At 42.5% G+C, this 17,725-nt stretch overlaps 1 protein-coding gene across 1 annotated transcript in view; it reads right to left on the bottom strand.

Annotated features, from left to right (window-relative positions):
* Nucleotides 1–17,725, bottom strand: part of LOC146049518 (uncharacterized) — a 344,041-nt gene that overhangs the window by 275,855 nt on the left and 50,461 nt on the right. The window contains exon 2 of the mRNA XM_083166057.1: nt 15,474–15,581. Coding sequence (XP_083022183.1) covers nt 15,474–15,581 — 108 coding nt within the window. The remainder of the gene's footprint in view (nt 1–15,473; nt 15,582–17,725) is intronic.

The following is a 17,725-nucleotide window of genomic DNA, read 5'->3' as shown; positions in this document are numbered from 1 at the left end:
TTGCCGACTATTTTCTGGCTCTCTCTGATTGCTTCTTTTTCTGTGGCGCAGGATAGATCATTGCATGCAGTGCGGAAGTCTATGGAATATATCCCTCGCTCGCTCTCTGTTCCAGTGAAAATGAGCTTTCTGTTTCCATCACTTAGTAAGTGAACTAAAGAGAGATGAAAGCCAGCGGATGGAGAGACTAGAAATGCAATATAGTCTATCCTGAGGCTCGCCAGAGGTAAGGGTAAGGGTCAGGACTGGCGGACTGATAGAAGATAGAAAGTAGGGGTCAGTGAGGCTGGTCAGTGCTTGATGGAAAGGCTGGCTGACTTCTGGGACATTTCCCTTTGCACATATGCAGAGCTGAACTACACGGGTGTCTCTGCATTTCTAGAGTTCCCTTATAAAATATATACTTTTGTTTTAACATGACTCAGGGGCAGATTTATTAAGCTTGGAGAAGAGATAAACTGGAGATAAAGTGGAGAAAAGGTAAAAGGAGATAAAGCACCAGCCAATCAGCTCCCAACTGTCTTTTTCAAACACAGCTGATTGGCTGGTGCTTTATCTCCTTTTACCTTTTCTCCGCTTTATCTCAAGTTTATCTCTTCTCCAAGCTTAATAAATCTGCCCCTTAGAATCAAAAGTAATCCCAACATTGGGGTTATTCACACCTGATCGCTGCTCTACTAAATTGCAGAGCCCTGCAATCAGGTAATAGATACGCACCCAGCCAAAGCTGATCGCAGCCGGCATCTCATTAGCCCAAACTATGGCCAGCATCTAAATTTGGTTTGAATTGGCCCGTTAATAACTTGTCACCTAAGTGCCAACACAGAGGCATATAGATGGGGCTAATTGTAATCCATTCGGGCCCCCGGCGTATTTGCAAAGGGGACCGATGGGTCGGCCCTATGCATGTGCATATTATCATATGCACATGTGCTGGGCTTCTGTGCGGGTGCGGCTGTGGTTGTGAGGGGATATAGCGATGGGGGGTGTATTTGCCGGGGCGGCATATCTGGGATGTGGTAAGATGTGAGCTTCGCAACTTACCGAGTCAACCAGAATGAGGGCCATTGTGCACAGATCTACATTTAGGAGGCTATGCGCCATTTTTGCAAGCATCCATGTGTACTTAATACACCGGAGTGCCGTGTCGGCATCGCTAGAGCAGCACAAATCGCTCTCGGTAGAAGAATTGCAGACGCAGCATATGCACAGGTGTCTGAATGGAGATTGCACACTGGCCCCCTCCTCTCAACATCAGCCCCCATATTGCAGTCTTATGCCCTATGCCCCCTCGTAGTGGAAGCGCTAATGTTTGCTCTATGGAGAATGTGTCAATCAGGGTTGGCAGTAACTATCTTCTGTTTTCTATTTGGATTTTACATACCCTCCAACTGTACCGAATTTGCCGGTACAACAGTCTGTACCGGCAAATTATAACTGTACCGAATGTACCGATTTTTATATATGTCCCCTTAGCCGGCACCACTGTCTCACTCACTCTCTCAATGTGCGCCGCATGCTCCCTGGCTCCCGGTCCCCGGCTCCCTCTGTGTGTTCATCCTCCTATGGTATGCCTCCTGTGGTGCACCGCCGGCTCTCCCCCACCCGTTCCCAATAGTGCTTTGCGCGGGCCGGTGCCGGGCGTCATGACGTCACGCGCCGGCACTGCGCACACAGTATCACTCTGTAAAGCTCAGCCCGCCTACCTCAGTCTCTAGGTGTGAATCTGCCTGAGGGAGAGGGGTGCGGTGGCAGGCCAGCCCCGGCGCACAGTCATCACCCTGCTGACTTACCTGCTCCGTAGCGGCTCAAAATCTGAGGAAGCCGCCGAGTCCCAACGGAGGCGGGTAAATGAGTCATTGAGCAGTTACTTTTTTTTTCCATCTCTCCGCAATATTGGACGTCCCACTATTTACCACTGTACAGCTGTTCAACTCAGCGAACATTTCATCCCTGGTTGGAAAGAGCCCGGGCTCCCTACTACAAAGAGCCAGGATCACTACTACTTCTATAGACCGGCTTACCAGCTAAAGGTACAGGGAGGACGCTCCTACACATATTTTTAATTTTCAGAAAGACTTTTTTTTTTTTTTTACTATGTCTGGCCAGACTTAATCAAGGAATCCTTTTATCTGAGTGGAGCTCTAAAAACACCATTCCATTTACCACTATATTGGGACAGATATTAAGGTCCTGGTTCCAAAATATCCATGCGTGATATTAAGGTCTTTTTAATATTTGGTGTTTTATTTATGTCTAACGTACACATATATAATATTTTATAATTAGAGTGTATATCATGTTTTATCACTGGCCAGTGAATTTCTATATAATAAATTTATATTTTATACATGGTTTCTAGCGCGTCGTATATGTTTTTCTTGTTCTGAGGTCTGTATTTGGGGGAAATAGGCATTTCCCTTTTTATACGCTGCTGGAACCTGCTGGGGCATTGTATGTTTAATTAATTTTTTGAAATATATATGCGCAGCAGTGTATATGGTCTACACCTAAACCTTTTTTTTTTAAATAGGAGACAGTGTGTTTGTTGGGATTAGCGCTGATATATTTCTGTGTTTCTGCTCCGTAGCCGCCTCAAACTTCTCTGCTGCTCCAGTGCATCCATCATCACCCGGACACCCCACTGGCAGACTGTATGCATGGGGGAGCTGACCTCCCTGTGCGCTCTCCTCTTGGCCAACAGTGAGTAATGTTTCCTATGTATCCCATCAAACTTCATGCAGCGATCATTTATACTCATTCACGTCCAGCGGGGAGCAGCCCTCCATAAATGACCCCCCCCCGCACAAATTCTGAAAGGGGCAGTGGCCATGCCCATTTTTTTAACTTGTGGCCACGCCCCCAATTGCATGCGGCCGCGCCCCTTTCTGTATTTGTACCGATTTCTGCCCTTGAAATGTTGGAGGGTATGATTTTATACCCCAATAGTCTCCTTATAGAGTATTTGAGATGATATAGTGTGGTGGTCCCAACTGCCCTCCGTCCATGGTGATACATACATACTTCCGAAATGGCTGGAGATTCCAGAAAATCAGTTGGCCCGCATGTCAACCAGAACCCCGCACCTCCCCTGGCTGCTGAGACGCAGGAAGCCTGGCGACATACTTAGTGCATGCAGGTATTCTGTTAATTTCTTTCAGTGATCTCATCCTTGCTGATTAATTGTATTACCTGTATAACCTAACGGCCGCAGGGGATTAGCCTTTTTCCCGGATGGTTGCAGGACCTCCAGACGTGCACCAAGTGGCAGGCAATGCATGTGAGAGCCTCTTTGTGATTAGCTTGGCAGCAGTATGATTAGATCTGGAGACTGCACTATAATCAGCGTACCAGGCTGCCAGCACTGTGGGACGCAGGTAATACGTGGAAACAAATACAGGTGGCGAAGGCTGAAGCTGCTATTATCTGACTGCCGCTGCTGTATATAAGCGCTCGTTATTGTATATTATATCACAAAGCAGATTTATGGCGCCGTTCCTCAGAAAAGCACAGAGTTCGATTATTGTCATTTGTGACAAATGCGTTATTCAGTTTTACTTTTATTCTAGAATGCTCCATGGATTCACCGGGTCGAATCACAATACCAGGTTATTTGTAAAATACATTGTAAAATAAAGGAAATTATGTATTAGAAAACTGTTTTATACTGTATATATGTTTTTTTTATTTGTCATTGGGCTCAAATGATTTTGAAATCGATATCGAAGACATCCAGGTGACACGCGGTCATTTATGCAGCTGTGCCCAGATCATATATTGGTGACTGCACCTTTGCTGTTCATTCTAAGCAGGAGACAACAGTGTAAAGCTGTGCGATTTTGCTCGCGATTCGATCCCGATTTCGATCAGGATTGGATTGAATGGCAAGCAAAATGCATTCGATCTGCACTATATAGTGATTTCTGCATAGTCTATTTTACTGTTCGATTTACACTTTATGGGAGCACACATCGGGATATATACGGCATCGAATGAGGCTGAAAACCGTTGGCTTTTCGATTTAGACTATATAGTCACAATCGCCCACAACATCTCATCGTGTGTACATACCATGGTGGAACTTGTGGTTGGTGAGCCCAGGGGCAAAAGTATAATTTTGGTCCCCATCCTCCACCAAAACACAAATTCAGAATATGCAACACTGCAATGGGTGAATGGGTGACAGGGAGAGGCAGTGTAAGGCAGGGAAAGCATAGTGTGACAGGGAAAAACAGTGGGTGACAGGGTCAGCAATGCTTTGGGTATTTTCTCCTCTGTGTAAACAGCTGTATGCCCTTTTTTCACCAAAAACTTTGTCTGGATATATATATATATATATATATATATATATATATATATATATATATATATATATATATATATATATATATATATATATATATATATATATATATATTACATACTTGCCTACTTTTGAAAACTAGTTTCTGGGAGATTATAGTTGATAGTATAATTTTGCACCACACCCCATTGGAATCTTTTAAATTGACTTATATCCAAATGTAGATGAGCCCCAAAGCCGTTAGTAAGAGCTACTATATTTGCTAATGTGCTGGGAAATGGTGCTGATGATTCAATGTAACTGTATCTATCTCTCATTCCTTTTTTTTTTCCCCAAAAATGTAACACTGTAATGTGGGCTATATGAAATGAGGGAGATTGCTAGACTAATGAGGGAGAGAGGGAGATTGCTGCTATTTCAGGGAGTCTCCTGCAGAATGCAGGAGGGTAGGCAACTATGATATAATATAGATCCAATTTTGCCCGGTACTCCTCTGTGTAAAATCCATATACTGCCCGGTGCCTTCCTTACTGGTCTGAATAGGTCTCTTTTTAGAGGCTGGATTGATCAGGCGGCACTCTCGGATTCTTTGTGCAAAAAAAAGTGCAATTTATTTAAATCCGACACCCCCCTCTTGTAGTACACAGTATAAAGTCTGTTCACAGTGTGTATGTAATTGATCCCTGAGGAAGGGCAGTAGCCCAAAACATGTCGGATTGAAATAAATTGCACTTTTTTTTGTACAAAGAATCCGAGAGTGCCGCCTGACTAATCAAGTCTCTCTCTCTCTCATATATATATATATATATATATATATATATATATATATATAATTAGTTTGTAAGTGTTTTAGTGAGCAGACTGTAAAGCAAATTTGATGTTAAACAAACAGATCTAGGCCCAACTCAAATAACTACATGGCAACAAGGTCTATACCACAAGGTCGTCAGAATTACCTTTTCTCATCCGTATAAGTGGTCAAGTCATTTTAAATGGGCAGTGAGGTAGATTGCTGAACAACATGACTTAGAAAGTACAGGCTGCATTATCCTGTAATAACCTTCTATTTATATACAGTGCAGTACTGACGGCGTGGGAGGCAGTACAGGCACATAATTACCAGCTCTGTGTACTGCGTACTCTAGGCCGCCTCAAACTGCTCTGCCAAAAATTCTAATTACCCACATAAGTAGTCTTGCCTGGAACGGGGGAAGTGGAACCTGGGCCTCGGAGGAATTTTAATTCTTCATATCCAATGTATCTAGACTTCCTGTTTAGCAAAAAGCAGCAGTAAATATCCCAATGCCAAGTCTGTATACCTTGTGTTAGCCTAATCTCGGGTTATATGAGAACAGCCACAGTTTGTTATATGAGAAACACTGAAGTAGTCCTGCCAACAAGTTATACATTGTTCTAGAATTATCTACATTGGTATATGTTAATTTGTATTATATTCCGACTGTGTTCTGAGCTGTTATTTAAATGTGTGCAACATAAGTTATCAAACCCGGTAGTGGCTCAGTCAGTATCAACACCAAGACCATAACCAGGAGAAGACACAAAGGAAGCGTTGTGTTCTACGGCCGGCTGCAGCCTAATTGAACTCCGATGGTTTCACCTTTAAGCTAGCGGTGGCATTAAATCTAGGCTCGCTGAGATTTGTGCTGGCTCCTGCCACTGGTCCGCTATTACATATGGCCCTACATGTCCTGTCTGTGCTAACATCGGCGCGTGCCCAGTGGTGAATTTACTATTAGGCATGTGAGGCACGTGCCTATGGGCGTCACCGCAGAAAGCCGCAATCCCCCGCTGGAGTCTGAAAGCTGCAGCGGGGGGGGCAGCTGTTACAGGTTTCAGGTAAATGAGCTCATCTAGGGTGCATGAGAAAGCTATGATCACAGTAACAGAGGTTAATTAAAAATCAACCCAAATATATAGATACAGAAGTACCAACACACTCACCATTCCTAAGAATGAGGTGCAAACAGCACCCACTTCCCAGGATGGGGTGCAGTGGCCTGTGACCACACACTCCAGTGAATTCACTGTGGTGGACCCCTGCTGTATGCTACTGCTCCTTATCACATTATTTTGGTGATTTTTCATCCTATGAATCCCATAACATTCATTCAATCTGAGGACGAATCTTTATTGACCTGAATTGTATCAGGACTGATATTGAAATACCCGTCTACGGATACTCTTGTATAGGACAAACATAGTTATTGTCGGTTGCACTTTCTGCCCCTGATGAAGTCATGACATGACGAAACGCGTTGGCCTCTTGCTTTCAACCGAATTGACCAACTGAACTGAGTTGTATCCACATATGATTGTTCACCACCTTGTGTACATTTGATACCCTAATTTGGGTTTTTTATATATTTTTATATGTTTATACATTTTCAATGTTAATGTCAACTGAAAGTGATTGTTTTATTATCAAAAGCGCCCTCTGAAAACCCCCCTTTTCCATTTCTATCATTTGGGTCTTGCCTAACAGAGGACCCCTCAGAGGTGCTGCTCCTATACTGTAAGTGCAGGAAGGGGATCCCCCCATTTTATATATATATATATATATACAGAGAACTTCCCAAATTGGGAAAAACAGCACTCACCAGACTTAAGCAAAGTGTTGATAAGGTTCAAAGTCCCAATAGTTTTAATAAAGTACAGGCTTACCGACGTTTCGGTCCCTTAGGACCATTCTCAAGGCGATCTATGCCTTTAGTTTATTCTCAGCGTCAGCCCCATTTGTAAATCTGAGCCACCAGCCAGGTGAGCGGACCGGCTTGGCACCTTAGCAGAGCACTGGCCACCAACTGATCGCAGTTATCAGCGATCAGCGCCGCACACATCGCGGCCGCGCACTTCCGGTTTACCCGGAAGTGACGTTTTGCGTTCCAGCAGCTGGAGCGCAATTAGGTGGTGGGAGGTTACACTCCCCATATAAGCAGGACCCGGAACAACGCTCACTTGTCCCTGTTTTCGCATCTACTGCTGCTGCTGATATTCTGACTGTACCTTGCTGCCTTGAGAATGGTCCTAAGGGACCGAAACGTCGGTAAGCCTGTACTTTATTAAAACTATCGGGACTTTGAACCTTATCAACACTTTGCTTAAGTCTGGTGAGTGCTGTTTTTCCCAATTTGGGAAGTTCTCTGTATGCATATAGCTTGGTCCTTTTGAACTCAGCTACATAGACGGCACCCCAGCGGTTACCTCCTTGAGGGTGAGAGTGCAGGTCTTCTTGTGTATATATATATATATATATATATATATATATATATATATATATATATTCTACGTTATGAACACTGTATCAATTTTTAAAGTACAAAAAAAGATGACGTTTTGGGCTCCCTGCGGTAACAAAGACCCTGGAGATATATAATATAGCCTAAAGCATTTGATAATGTTGCACTGAGGGTTTTTTCCCTCAATTTTAAACATATATTAAGTATCGATGGGAACATAAAACATTAAATGCCTGGAACTATACAAGGAGCAAGTGGGCATCAACTATGACTTAAGGAAAGTCCTTTCCAGCACCAGTACAGAATGAGATTCTGTGGCTATTAAGGCTATTCAACTCCCTCCCAAGTGAGGAGGTTAGTGATTTATTAAATTGATTTAAAAAATAGATTGGATCTCTTATGATAAAAATAAATGACATTGATAGCTGATAAATAATGCAATAAGAATGACCCAGGAAAGCAACTCGGCTGCCAATAATGCTATTTATCCAGTGATACTTGATGGAAATTATGTATGCACGTGTTGATATTACAGTGATATAGGCACACACTAATGGATTTCTCCAACTATGAACAATCAGTGGTGTTGATTTATTGATAGATAATGGTAAAGCCGTACTCACTGTTACATGTACACTGATAATGGTACAGAGTTTGGGTATAGCAGGGTTTGCACATCTGACCAGCCAGTGAGTGTATGCTGCAAATAGGTAGCAGTTTAGGGATGCTGGAAAAGCTTCATACACCTGTTCTGTCAACACCACCTGGAACCTTGTGGAGGTGGTGGGCTTTTTGCTTTAGTTCTTCTGAGTTGTCCAATGCCCCTGTTGAAAGTTGATGTATTACAAGTAGTCACGCATTGGCCAGTGCCGGATTTGTGCCTAGGCCTGTGAGGCACGGGCCTCAGGGCGGCACCAATCAAGGGCGGCACAGCAGGCTGACGTTCTTTTAAATAGCAGCATGGCAGAGCGGGTGGGCATCGGCAAGTGACAAGCGCCGCCGACATGATTAATCATATATCGGCGGCAGTGCCGCTCGTCACCCGCCGCTGCCCACCCGCTCTGCAATGCAGAGTAAATCACCGACTATATCCGATGGTCCCCCTGCGCGTCCGGCTCCGCCGCTGGGTGAGCTGAGCTGAATTGCTCTGGCTCACTGCCGCCGGTGGGGAAAGCAGCTAGGCTGAGCAGCTAGAACCTCCCTGCAGTCAGTCAGTGTGAGAGAGACTGACGAGTCTGCACATAAAGTTAATTCACCCTCCCTCCGTCCGGGTCCTCCATACAGTTAGCAGTCCAGACTGCTTTACATTTTCTTGAGGTGGGCTACAGTAAAATTTGTATGTAATCTATATATATATAGACTTATACCTTAATAATGATTATATTAAAATAGGGGGGGGGGGGGGGGAATGTTGTGCCTAGGGGCGGCCTGACCCCTAAATTCGCCCCTGGTATTGGCAGGACTATTACAACAATGGAATTGATCTGAGTGGTCTCAATTGTCATTGGCTATGCTTTTGTGGGGTCAATGTAGCAGTGAATGGGTTAGAGGAGTTTGAAAGGAGTAAAGCATTGCCAAGCACATAATAGGAGTCTGATGCCACCACTTTTGTTACATGGCCATGCCTCCAGTTCCAATTTAGGGAGGTTTGAAGATGCTATTCCAGGATGATGAAGGTCTTGATGTGTGGATGCAACTATGTAGCAGAGCTTGACAACGGTTGGGAAGAAATGTCTTCAACACGTTAAGTTTGTGCACTATCATTTCTAAGTAACCCCTTAATATTGTCATACTGAAATTACTGCATGTTTATGTGCCTCTTACTGACATTCTTATCTATAGAAAACAAAAACAGACCGAATACATCATGGTTATGCTAGAAATGGTCAACCGTCAAAAGGTCGAAAAAGTCTTGGTCAACACGAAATGTTTGACATACACAAGATCGACATAGACAGTGTCAACACAAGCAATACTGGGAATGGTCTAGACACGAAAATGTTGACATGAGTTTTATTGGGTAGATTTTATCACATAGACCCTAAATTAGTGTACCATGTTACCGCAAGTTCCCAATCGGAGAACATGTGGCTGGTAGGGCGTGAAAAACTGTAACCAATTATTTAAAAAAACTATGGTCAACTTTTGACTGTGTCATAACCATATGGTGTCAATCTTGAGACATGGTCGACCGGCTACCATACAATATGCCACTGCAGCCTTCACAAATTGAATTTCCTCTTGCTATTCTCCTTCTACTAAAACCCTGTCTGATCTGTATGCTACAAACGTAACCCATACAGTATGTCCGTAATGGTGCCAGACTCCCACACACAAACGCGCGCACACACACAATATCTCTGTCGGGCAGCCATTCACATGGTGTGTGCAGAACCTATGCCAGTCTCTGCCACAGCTTTCATTCATTAGAAGAATGAAGGATCAGTATGGGCAGTGACAGTGCCAGCATTTTATATTTGCAGAGGAAAGCCTGTTAAATCTTCTATTCAGATAGAGAATCAGATCAGCAGGGTAGACTAGTCCTGTACCTGCTGCCGAACGTACTCTTACACACAATGGACAAACGCAACAAAGACACAAACTGGGTAATTACGGTTGTACTGGATGGGGCAAGATTTAATACTTTAGAACAGAACTGTTCAAGTTTTAAGTTCTAACGTGACATTTTAGGAATCTACATTGTGGCCAGTGCTGGTGTTACAATATGCAGACAATGATAAAGGGATGTACAAAGGGGTATTTAATAAAGATTTGTTTTTCAACGCCACCGGTTCCCAACTGCTTTGAGGGCTGGATTTCACAGGGCACTAATAAAGATCTTTTGTTGGACCTCATAATTATAATTTATTATCGTGGTAATAAGTAAGTATTGATCTTTGGGATGTACCAATAAAACACATCTAGGGATATGACTCTGCTTTCACACATCACAGGGTTTGGTTCTCATCAAAGTGATCCCTGATTAAATCACTTTATTTTTAGTTTTGGGACCCCGGTTGGTCTACTGAGCAGGCAGTCAGTTGACCGCACATGTGCGAGCATCAAGGGCTGGGGTGGGATCTGGATGATCCCTCTCTGTGCTTTTTGAGATCTATAACCCTTAGGGTACAGCGGCTAACACCATTGCATGTGGTCGTGGAGGCACAGGGGCGACACCTGAAAGTGTTTTGCGGAACCAAAAATTATAGCAACTTTGTTCAGAAAAAGAAAAATGATCAAATATCAATATTGTTAAGATGATGCTGAAGTAGTTAATACTTATTGAAGATTGGTCAATTATTGATGAGGGAATGATATTGTTTCCTAATGATATCGGATACCCTTCTGTGATATATGACGGTCACTAATTAATAATATATATCATATGGCAGTCACTGATACTTGCTGTATATGGTGATCAGTAAGGTGTTCTTTGTATTATATCATGGTCACTGTGGTGGTTTCTGCATTGCATGTATGGTATGGTCTCTGTACTGTTAGTCACTGATGTTCTCTACATTATATTGTATATTTGTGGTCTTTTTATTGTAGTCTGTAATATTCTGTGTTCTGTGGCAGCCACTGTGGTATTCCCTGCATTATATGGTGGTCACTGTAATGCTCTCTGTATTGTATTGTGGTCATTGTCATGCTTTCTGCATTATATTCATAGAATCATAGAATTTGAAGGCAGATAAGAACCATTTGGCCCATCTAGTCTGCCCTTTTTTTACCCTTCAGGTAATCTCAACCCTTTTCAATCCTTATTTCTTTGTAAGGATATTCATATGCCTATCCCAAGCATGTTTAAATTGTTCTACTGTCTTAGCCTCTACCACCTCTGATGGGAGGCTATTCCACTTATCCACTACCCTTTCTGTGAAGTAATTTTTTCTAACATTTCCCCTGAACCAACCTCCCTCCAGTTTCAGTGCATGTCCTCGTGTTCTTTTACTTTTCCTTTAAAGACAATTTCCCTCCTGCACTATGTTAAAACCCTTGATATATTTGGAGATTTCTATCATGTCCCCCCTTTCCCTTCTCTGCTCCAAACTATACATGTTAAGATCTTTTAGTCTATCCAGGTAAGTTTTGTGATGTAGGCCATGCACCATTTTAGTTGCCCTTCTTTGTACAGTCTCTAATGTATTTATATCCTTCTGAAGATCTGGTCTCCAGAACTGGACACAGTATTCCAGATGAGGCCGTACCAATGACCTATAAAGTGTCATTATTACTTCTTTTTTTCTGCTACTGATTCCTCTCCCTATGCAACCAAGCATCTGACTAGCCTTCCTCATTGCTTTGCTGCATTGCTTTCCTGCCTTTTAAGTCACTTGAAATAGTGACTCCTAGATCTCTTTCCTCCTCAGTAGTTTCCATTATAGTACCCTTGATACTATATTGAGCCTTTGGGTTTTTGAGTCCCAAATGCATCATTTCTTATTTATTAGCATTAAACTGTAGTTGCCATGCTCTTGACCAATTCTCAAGTTTACTTAGATCATCAGTCATTTGATTTACCCCTCCTGGTGTGTCTACTCTGTTGCATATCTTTGTGTCATCTGCAAAAAGGCATACTTTCCCATCAATACCATTTGCAATGTCCCTAACAAAGATATTAAAGAGCACTGGTCCAAGTACAGATCCGTGGGGTACTCCATTGGTAACATGTCCCTCCATAGAATGCACTCCATTTACTATAACTGTCTGTTTCCTATCCTGCAACCAGGTTCTTATCCATTTAATTGTTTTATAATCCAATCCCACACTTTCAAGTTTATTTAGCAGCCTGCAATGTGCGACAGTGTCAAATGCCTTACTAAAGTCTAGATATGCCACATCTATGGTCCCCCCTTCATCTAGTATTTTGGTCACAAAGTCAAAAAAGTAAATAAGATTTGTTTGGCATGATCTCCCTGCAGTAAAACCATGCTGTTTTGGATCCTGTAAATTGTTTAATTTAAGATATTCCACTATTCATTCTTTTTAATAGTGTTTCCATTAATGTCCCTACTACTGATGTAAGGCTCACTGGTCTGTAGTTACTTGCTTCTTCTTTGCTTCCGCTTTTGTGCAGTGGAACTACATTTGCTCTTTTCCAGTCCTCTGGAACTGCACCTGTATCTAGTGTCTGGTTGAAAAAAATCTGTTAATGGCACTACCAACACATTTTAGATCTTTTAGTATCCTTGGATGCACACCGTCTGGCCCCATTGATTTATCCTCTTTCAGTCTTGAAAGTTCTGTTACGACTTTCTCCCTAGTAAATGTACTTCCATCTACCTTATATTTATGAATGTCCTTGCAACTTAACTGTGGTCCCTTCCCTTCTCCTTCTATAGTGAATACGGAGCAAAAATAATTATTTAGATGATCTGCAATTGCCTTGTCTCCCTCCACCAAATTCTCAGTGTCTGTCCGCAGTCTCCATTTGATTTTCTCCTTTCACTTATATACTTAAAAAAAAGTTTTGCTTCCTTTATCTACTGACTGAGCCATTTTCTCCTCAGCTTGTGCCTTGGCACGCCTGATCACTTTCTTAGCCTCCTTGCGTCTGGCAAGATACACTTCTTTGTCGTTATTCTTTTGAGTCTGCTTGTATGTCGTAAAGGCCATCTTTTTTGCTTTTACACTAGTTGATACCTCTTTTGTAAACCACACTTGCTTCCTTTTCCTGGTGCTTTTCTATTGTGGTCATTGTGATGCTGTGTATTATACAGTGTGGTCACTGATATTCTAAGTTTTGTATCTAGGTCACAAATGTTGTTCTCTGTGCTATGTTGTGGTCAATAAAATGCTCATCGTGAAGTTCTACAGTATGTATCGAATAGTTGATAGTTACTGATCTCTGTTTTATATGGCAGAAACTAGCATGCTTTCTGCACTGTATTGCAGGCACTCTGGTCCTCTATTGCATGGTGGTCACTGTGATGTTCTCTTCAGTTACTGCAATGCTTATTGCTATGCTTTATGAATTGGTGGTCACGGTGACCTTTTCTGTATTATGGTAGTCACGGTGATTTGCTCTGCATTAAATTGCAGTCCCTGTGATGCTCTCTGTATTTTATGGTTCGTACTGTGACCTTATCTGCGTTATACAGTATCACTAATTCTTACTGTATGAATCTATATATATTGAATATTTTTGCTGCTGATTACAGGCGTTATCCAGTGTATCTTGGCGCGTGCACAGTCTACCTATAAATGCTCAGCTGTGTGAACATCGAGCATTGCTTACAAATCTGAATGAGACTCTAGGTCTTGTGGAAGTAGGTATAACACCTGTCGCATTCAAAGTAAACAGAACATCAACGGGACTATGGGAGTGTGGGCAGTTCCATGTGATGTCATGATGTCACATGGTAGTTGCGCAATGCTCCTCTGGGAATGATTTGGACGGCCAGGGTATCCTTATGGAGCACTGTGTGACCTGCTGAGCCCTTGGCAGACGCCTACGTTGCCTTGTGGAAAATTTGCCTCTTTGTGAAAGGTATACTTTGAGACAGGCCAAGAATATAGAGCCGTCATTATATACTATTACCGTTTGCAAATATCGGTGATGAATAAGTATTTTAGAATCTCCTTAAATTTATTTCTTTTTCTTAATGTTTAAGATACACCGAAAAGGAGAATCATGAAGCAGCTCCATAAGATCCACTCCAACGATAGACTTCTGGGATTTTTGCTATTAATCTGTAATGAATCATTTAAAGCTAATTGGTTTCAGGCGTCGGTCTGAATGTTAATAAGAGCAGATCTTACAGGTTATCCATTTCTGCCTTTCTCTCCTCTTTACTAATCTTTAAAGAGCTGTTGTATACTTGCGGATGTCAGCGGCTTTATTAGCTGCTGAGTGGCAGCTGGCTTGTTGTAAGTGTGGCTATTGACAGGACATAAGTGCTTGGATCAGTGTCTTTGTGTGAAAGCAAGCAGAGAGGAACAGCATTTAACTCCACAATGTCTACATATAGACCGGATTCACACACAAGGATCACCCGGAGACTGGACACTCATAGCCAAGGTAGACAAAAATATAGCCGACAGACTACCCAGAACCATATAAAGATTCCATGAGGCCCTGCAGGATAACTAGTTGGGTCCCCCACCCTTGTGTGTGTATACCCCTATTGACATCACCCAAGTGAGTGTCGAAAGAATAAGGAACCTCCACTTAAGGCTTTTGTCATCATGCGGCTAATAGGGCCACCATCAAGGGGGGTGCTGCGGGCAAAGCCACTCTGAAAGAGTGAAGGGCCCAAGCCACTCATTCCAACCACCTCCCCCCCCCCCCCCCCCCCCGACTGCCTCCGCTGAGCTGCCCCCCGCTGAAGCCCACTGCTCCTGGAGCGCAGGCTTCTCCTTCAGCTTCAGATGCTGGCGGCCATTTAAAAATTGTTACGGTCTGGTGAGCCAATCAGATTGGCTTACAAGTCTGCGCCATATTTTAATGGGCCGCCGGCATCGGGAGGTGGAGAAGACTGCTCCAGGCATGCCTAGTATTTCCCCTGACACACTCAGGGCTTTTTCGAGACACTCCTATGTGTTTCTTAAGACTTCCACAAAACTGTTGACTACTTCCTGTCAATCAGCTTGTGACAGCCATGTGTTAGAAAATGTTGCAGGATAGCCTTGCGCATGTGTGTTTTTTTTTAAATACAGATCCAAAACCTTGCCAGAGATACAGACCCAAAACACGTTTCACAAATAACTAAAAGTGCCCGGTGCACATCCCTACTAATAATTCTCCACTAGCAGCTAAAATTGAATTAGTAATTCCTACTTGGACTGTTTCGTTAATCAAAAACCCCATTGAAGAATTAATTTTAGGCTTTCCCCAACTAAAAAAGAAAAAATAAGTCAAGAACTTTCTGTGAATAAAAATGCTTCTGATTTTTCCATAATAAACATACGTTTGCGCAGGGCTTGCTCTGACATTTCCGCGTCGGCGTCTTGCGGCGTATCTCTGCTTTCTACGCAGTAATCCTCTCTTGTACACAGAGATTTGACAGTCTTAGATTCTGCAAGATAAACAATATCAGACTCGTGTTAGCTGAGAATTATATCCACATAAAAATCTCTGTAACAAAATTGTTATGTGGTAAAGGCCATTAATATTTCTGAGAAATGAATGATCAAACTGAGAATTTGTGATTACATAAAGGTGCCATTCCATTAGTATAAAGGGAGAGTAATAACGTCAAAATTAAGAATGTGATAAATTTTTGTATGAATATCGGAATTCTATTTATGCTAATGTCATTTCTCGGTTTACAGCTGTAATTTGTATGCTGTTATTTCCCAGAACATTCGGTTGAATGCTAAGGTGTGTATACAAAGTATTGTCTGCGTGCGATAAAGAATTGCTGTAAATCTAAAGGGGTGTTCAATCGTTGTGGGGTAATTGTGGAAAATAGAAATAGGGGGGTGCTCCTCATACAAGCCAATATGGATGATGTCATACAGTGGCGTAAGTTCATCCTAGTTGCCCGGAGGCAAGATAAATATTGGTGCCACCCCCACACGCACTGCTTTATATAAATATATGTATGTATGAATGTTCTGTATATTATGTTTAAAATAGTGTGTGACATCTATGGTCCTGCTAGGAGGGGAGTCAGCCACAGAAGTGATATCGATGGCTTTCAATAAACTGATTCAAACTCACAGGGGAGAAGAGGTGCCCCCTTGGGAGCAGGAGCCCTGCGGCAGAGGACTCCATTGCCTCCCAGAGGTACGCCTCTGTTTTAGCTGTGATTCCATATCTAGCCAACTGTTTACAGCTATCTGTTTCTTTCCATATCCAGCATCTCCGATCCGCCGCTAGTGTACAAAGATACAAACATCGGGCAGATATTAGTCTATTATCGATCTTCTGATTAACCTTTATCACATAAACCTTGTGACTGGTTTTATTTTTTAAAGGTGGTGAATAGAAAAAGTGCATCGATAATAATGTGCGGGAGTGTGCATCTTGGACAATATTGAGCGTACGCACTAGACGTAAGGTCTCTTACTGCGACCAATTTTTCTTCTCACCCCTTTAAATATAAAACCAGTCACTTTGTGACCTGCTAGATGTTGGCGTTGCTTATTGATGATGTATATACCTGCTTCTTTCGCTTGTGACTGTCTCAATAAACTTTTTGTTTTTATTAAATGTCATTTCAAAATTCAGGCAAATTTTGTCAATTATTATAGGTCCATTCTGCTTACATATCCCTTGCATTTTTAGAGCTAAATATGTTAAGATGGGAGTTCTATTTGTAACACTTGTTCACCTATAGAATGGGACTTGGAAAACAAAATACACCCAAAGGGACTTATTCTGGTTCACTTCTTTTAGCAAATTCCTTCTTAGATGGACAAAACCATGTGCACTGCAGGTGGGGTAGATGTCACTTGTGCAGAGAGAATTAGATTTGGGTGGAGTTTTACCAGGGCCGGCGCCACCACTAGGCAGCTCTAGGCATTTGCCTAGGGCGCCGGCACCTGGAGGGCGGCACTTCGCCCCTCACCCCCAGCGAACCGTGTAAAAAAATTGCTGCCCCGGCGTCCCTGCAGTGCTGGGGCGGTCAGGGGTGTCCGTGCCATAGCAATTTTTTTACACAGGTACCACCCCCCCCCTCTTTCCCCCCGGCACCGGGGCGCCCCCACCCCGACTCGCCTGGGTTTTACTTCAAAGTGGGATCTATATTGCAGTGTAAAAATAAAGCAGCCTGCACAGAAACAAAATAACTCACCATTTAATTCTGTTTGCACATTTTACATCTGCCCCACCTGCAGTGCACATGGTTTTGTCCATCTAAGAAGGAATTTGCCAGAAGGCGTGAACCAGAATAAGGCCAAACATGTGTTAATTGTGGCGATGCCTCCAGCCAAGTTTTGTTTTATTTCTAATAGGGCAGTCTTGGGAAACCCTAATACAATTAGTACATACACTCAGTCAGTTAAATGACACAAGGAAAATAATTAATATGAAGGATTTATTAAGCTAGAACTTATTATTTTCCCGATATTGTCCATAAACTGGTATAACCTAAAACTAATACATTAATTTGTAACACATTTTTTAGTTACTGAACTTCCTGGCTCTGCATAGCAAAATGGTCACAGCAGATATTGATACATACTTGCCTACTTTTGAAAACTAGTTTCAGGGAGA

Source organism: Crinia signifera, chromosome 12 (genome assembly GCF_055691185.1).
Source record: "Crinia signifera chromosome 12, ASM5569118v1, whole genome shotgun sequence".
NCBI lineage: Eukaryota > Metazoa > Chordata > Amphibia > Anura > Myobatrachidae > Crinia > Crinia signifera.
This window is presented reverse-complemented; position numbering and strand designations above follow the sequence as displayed.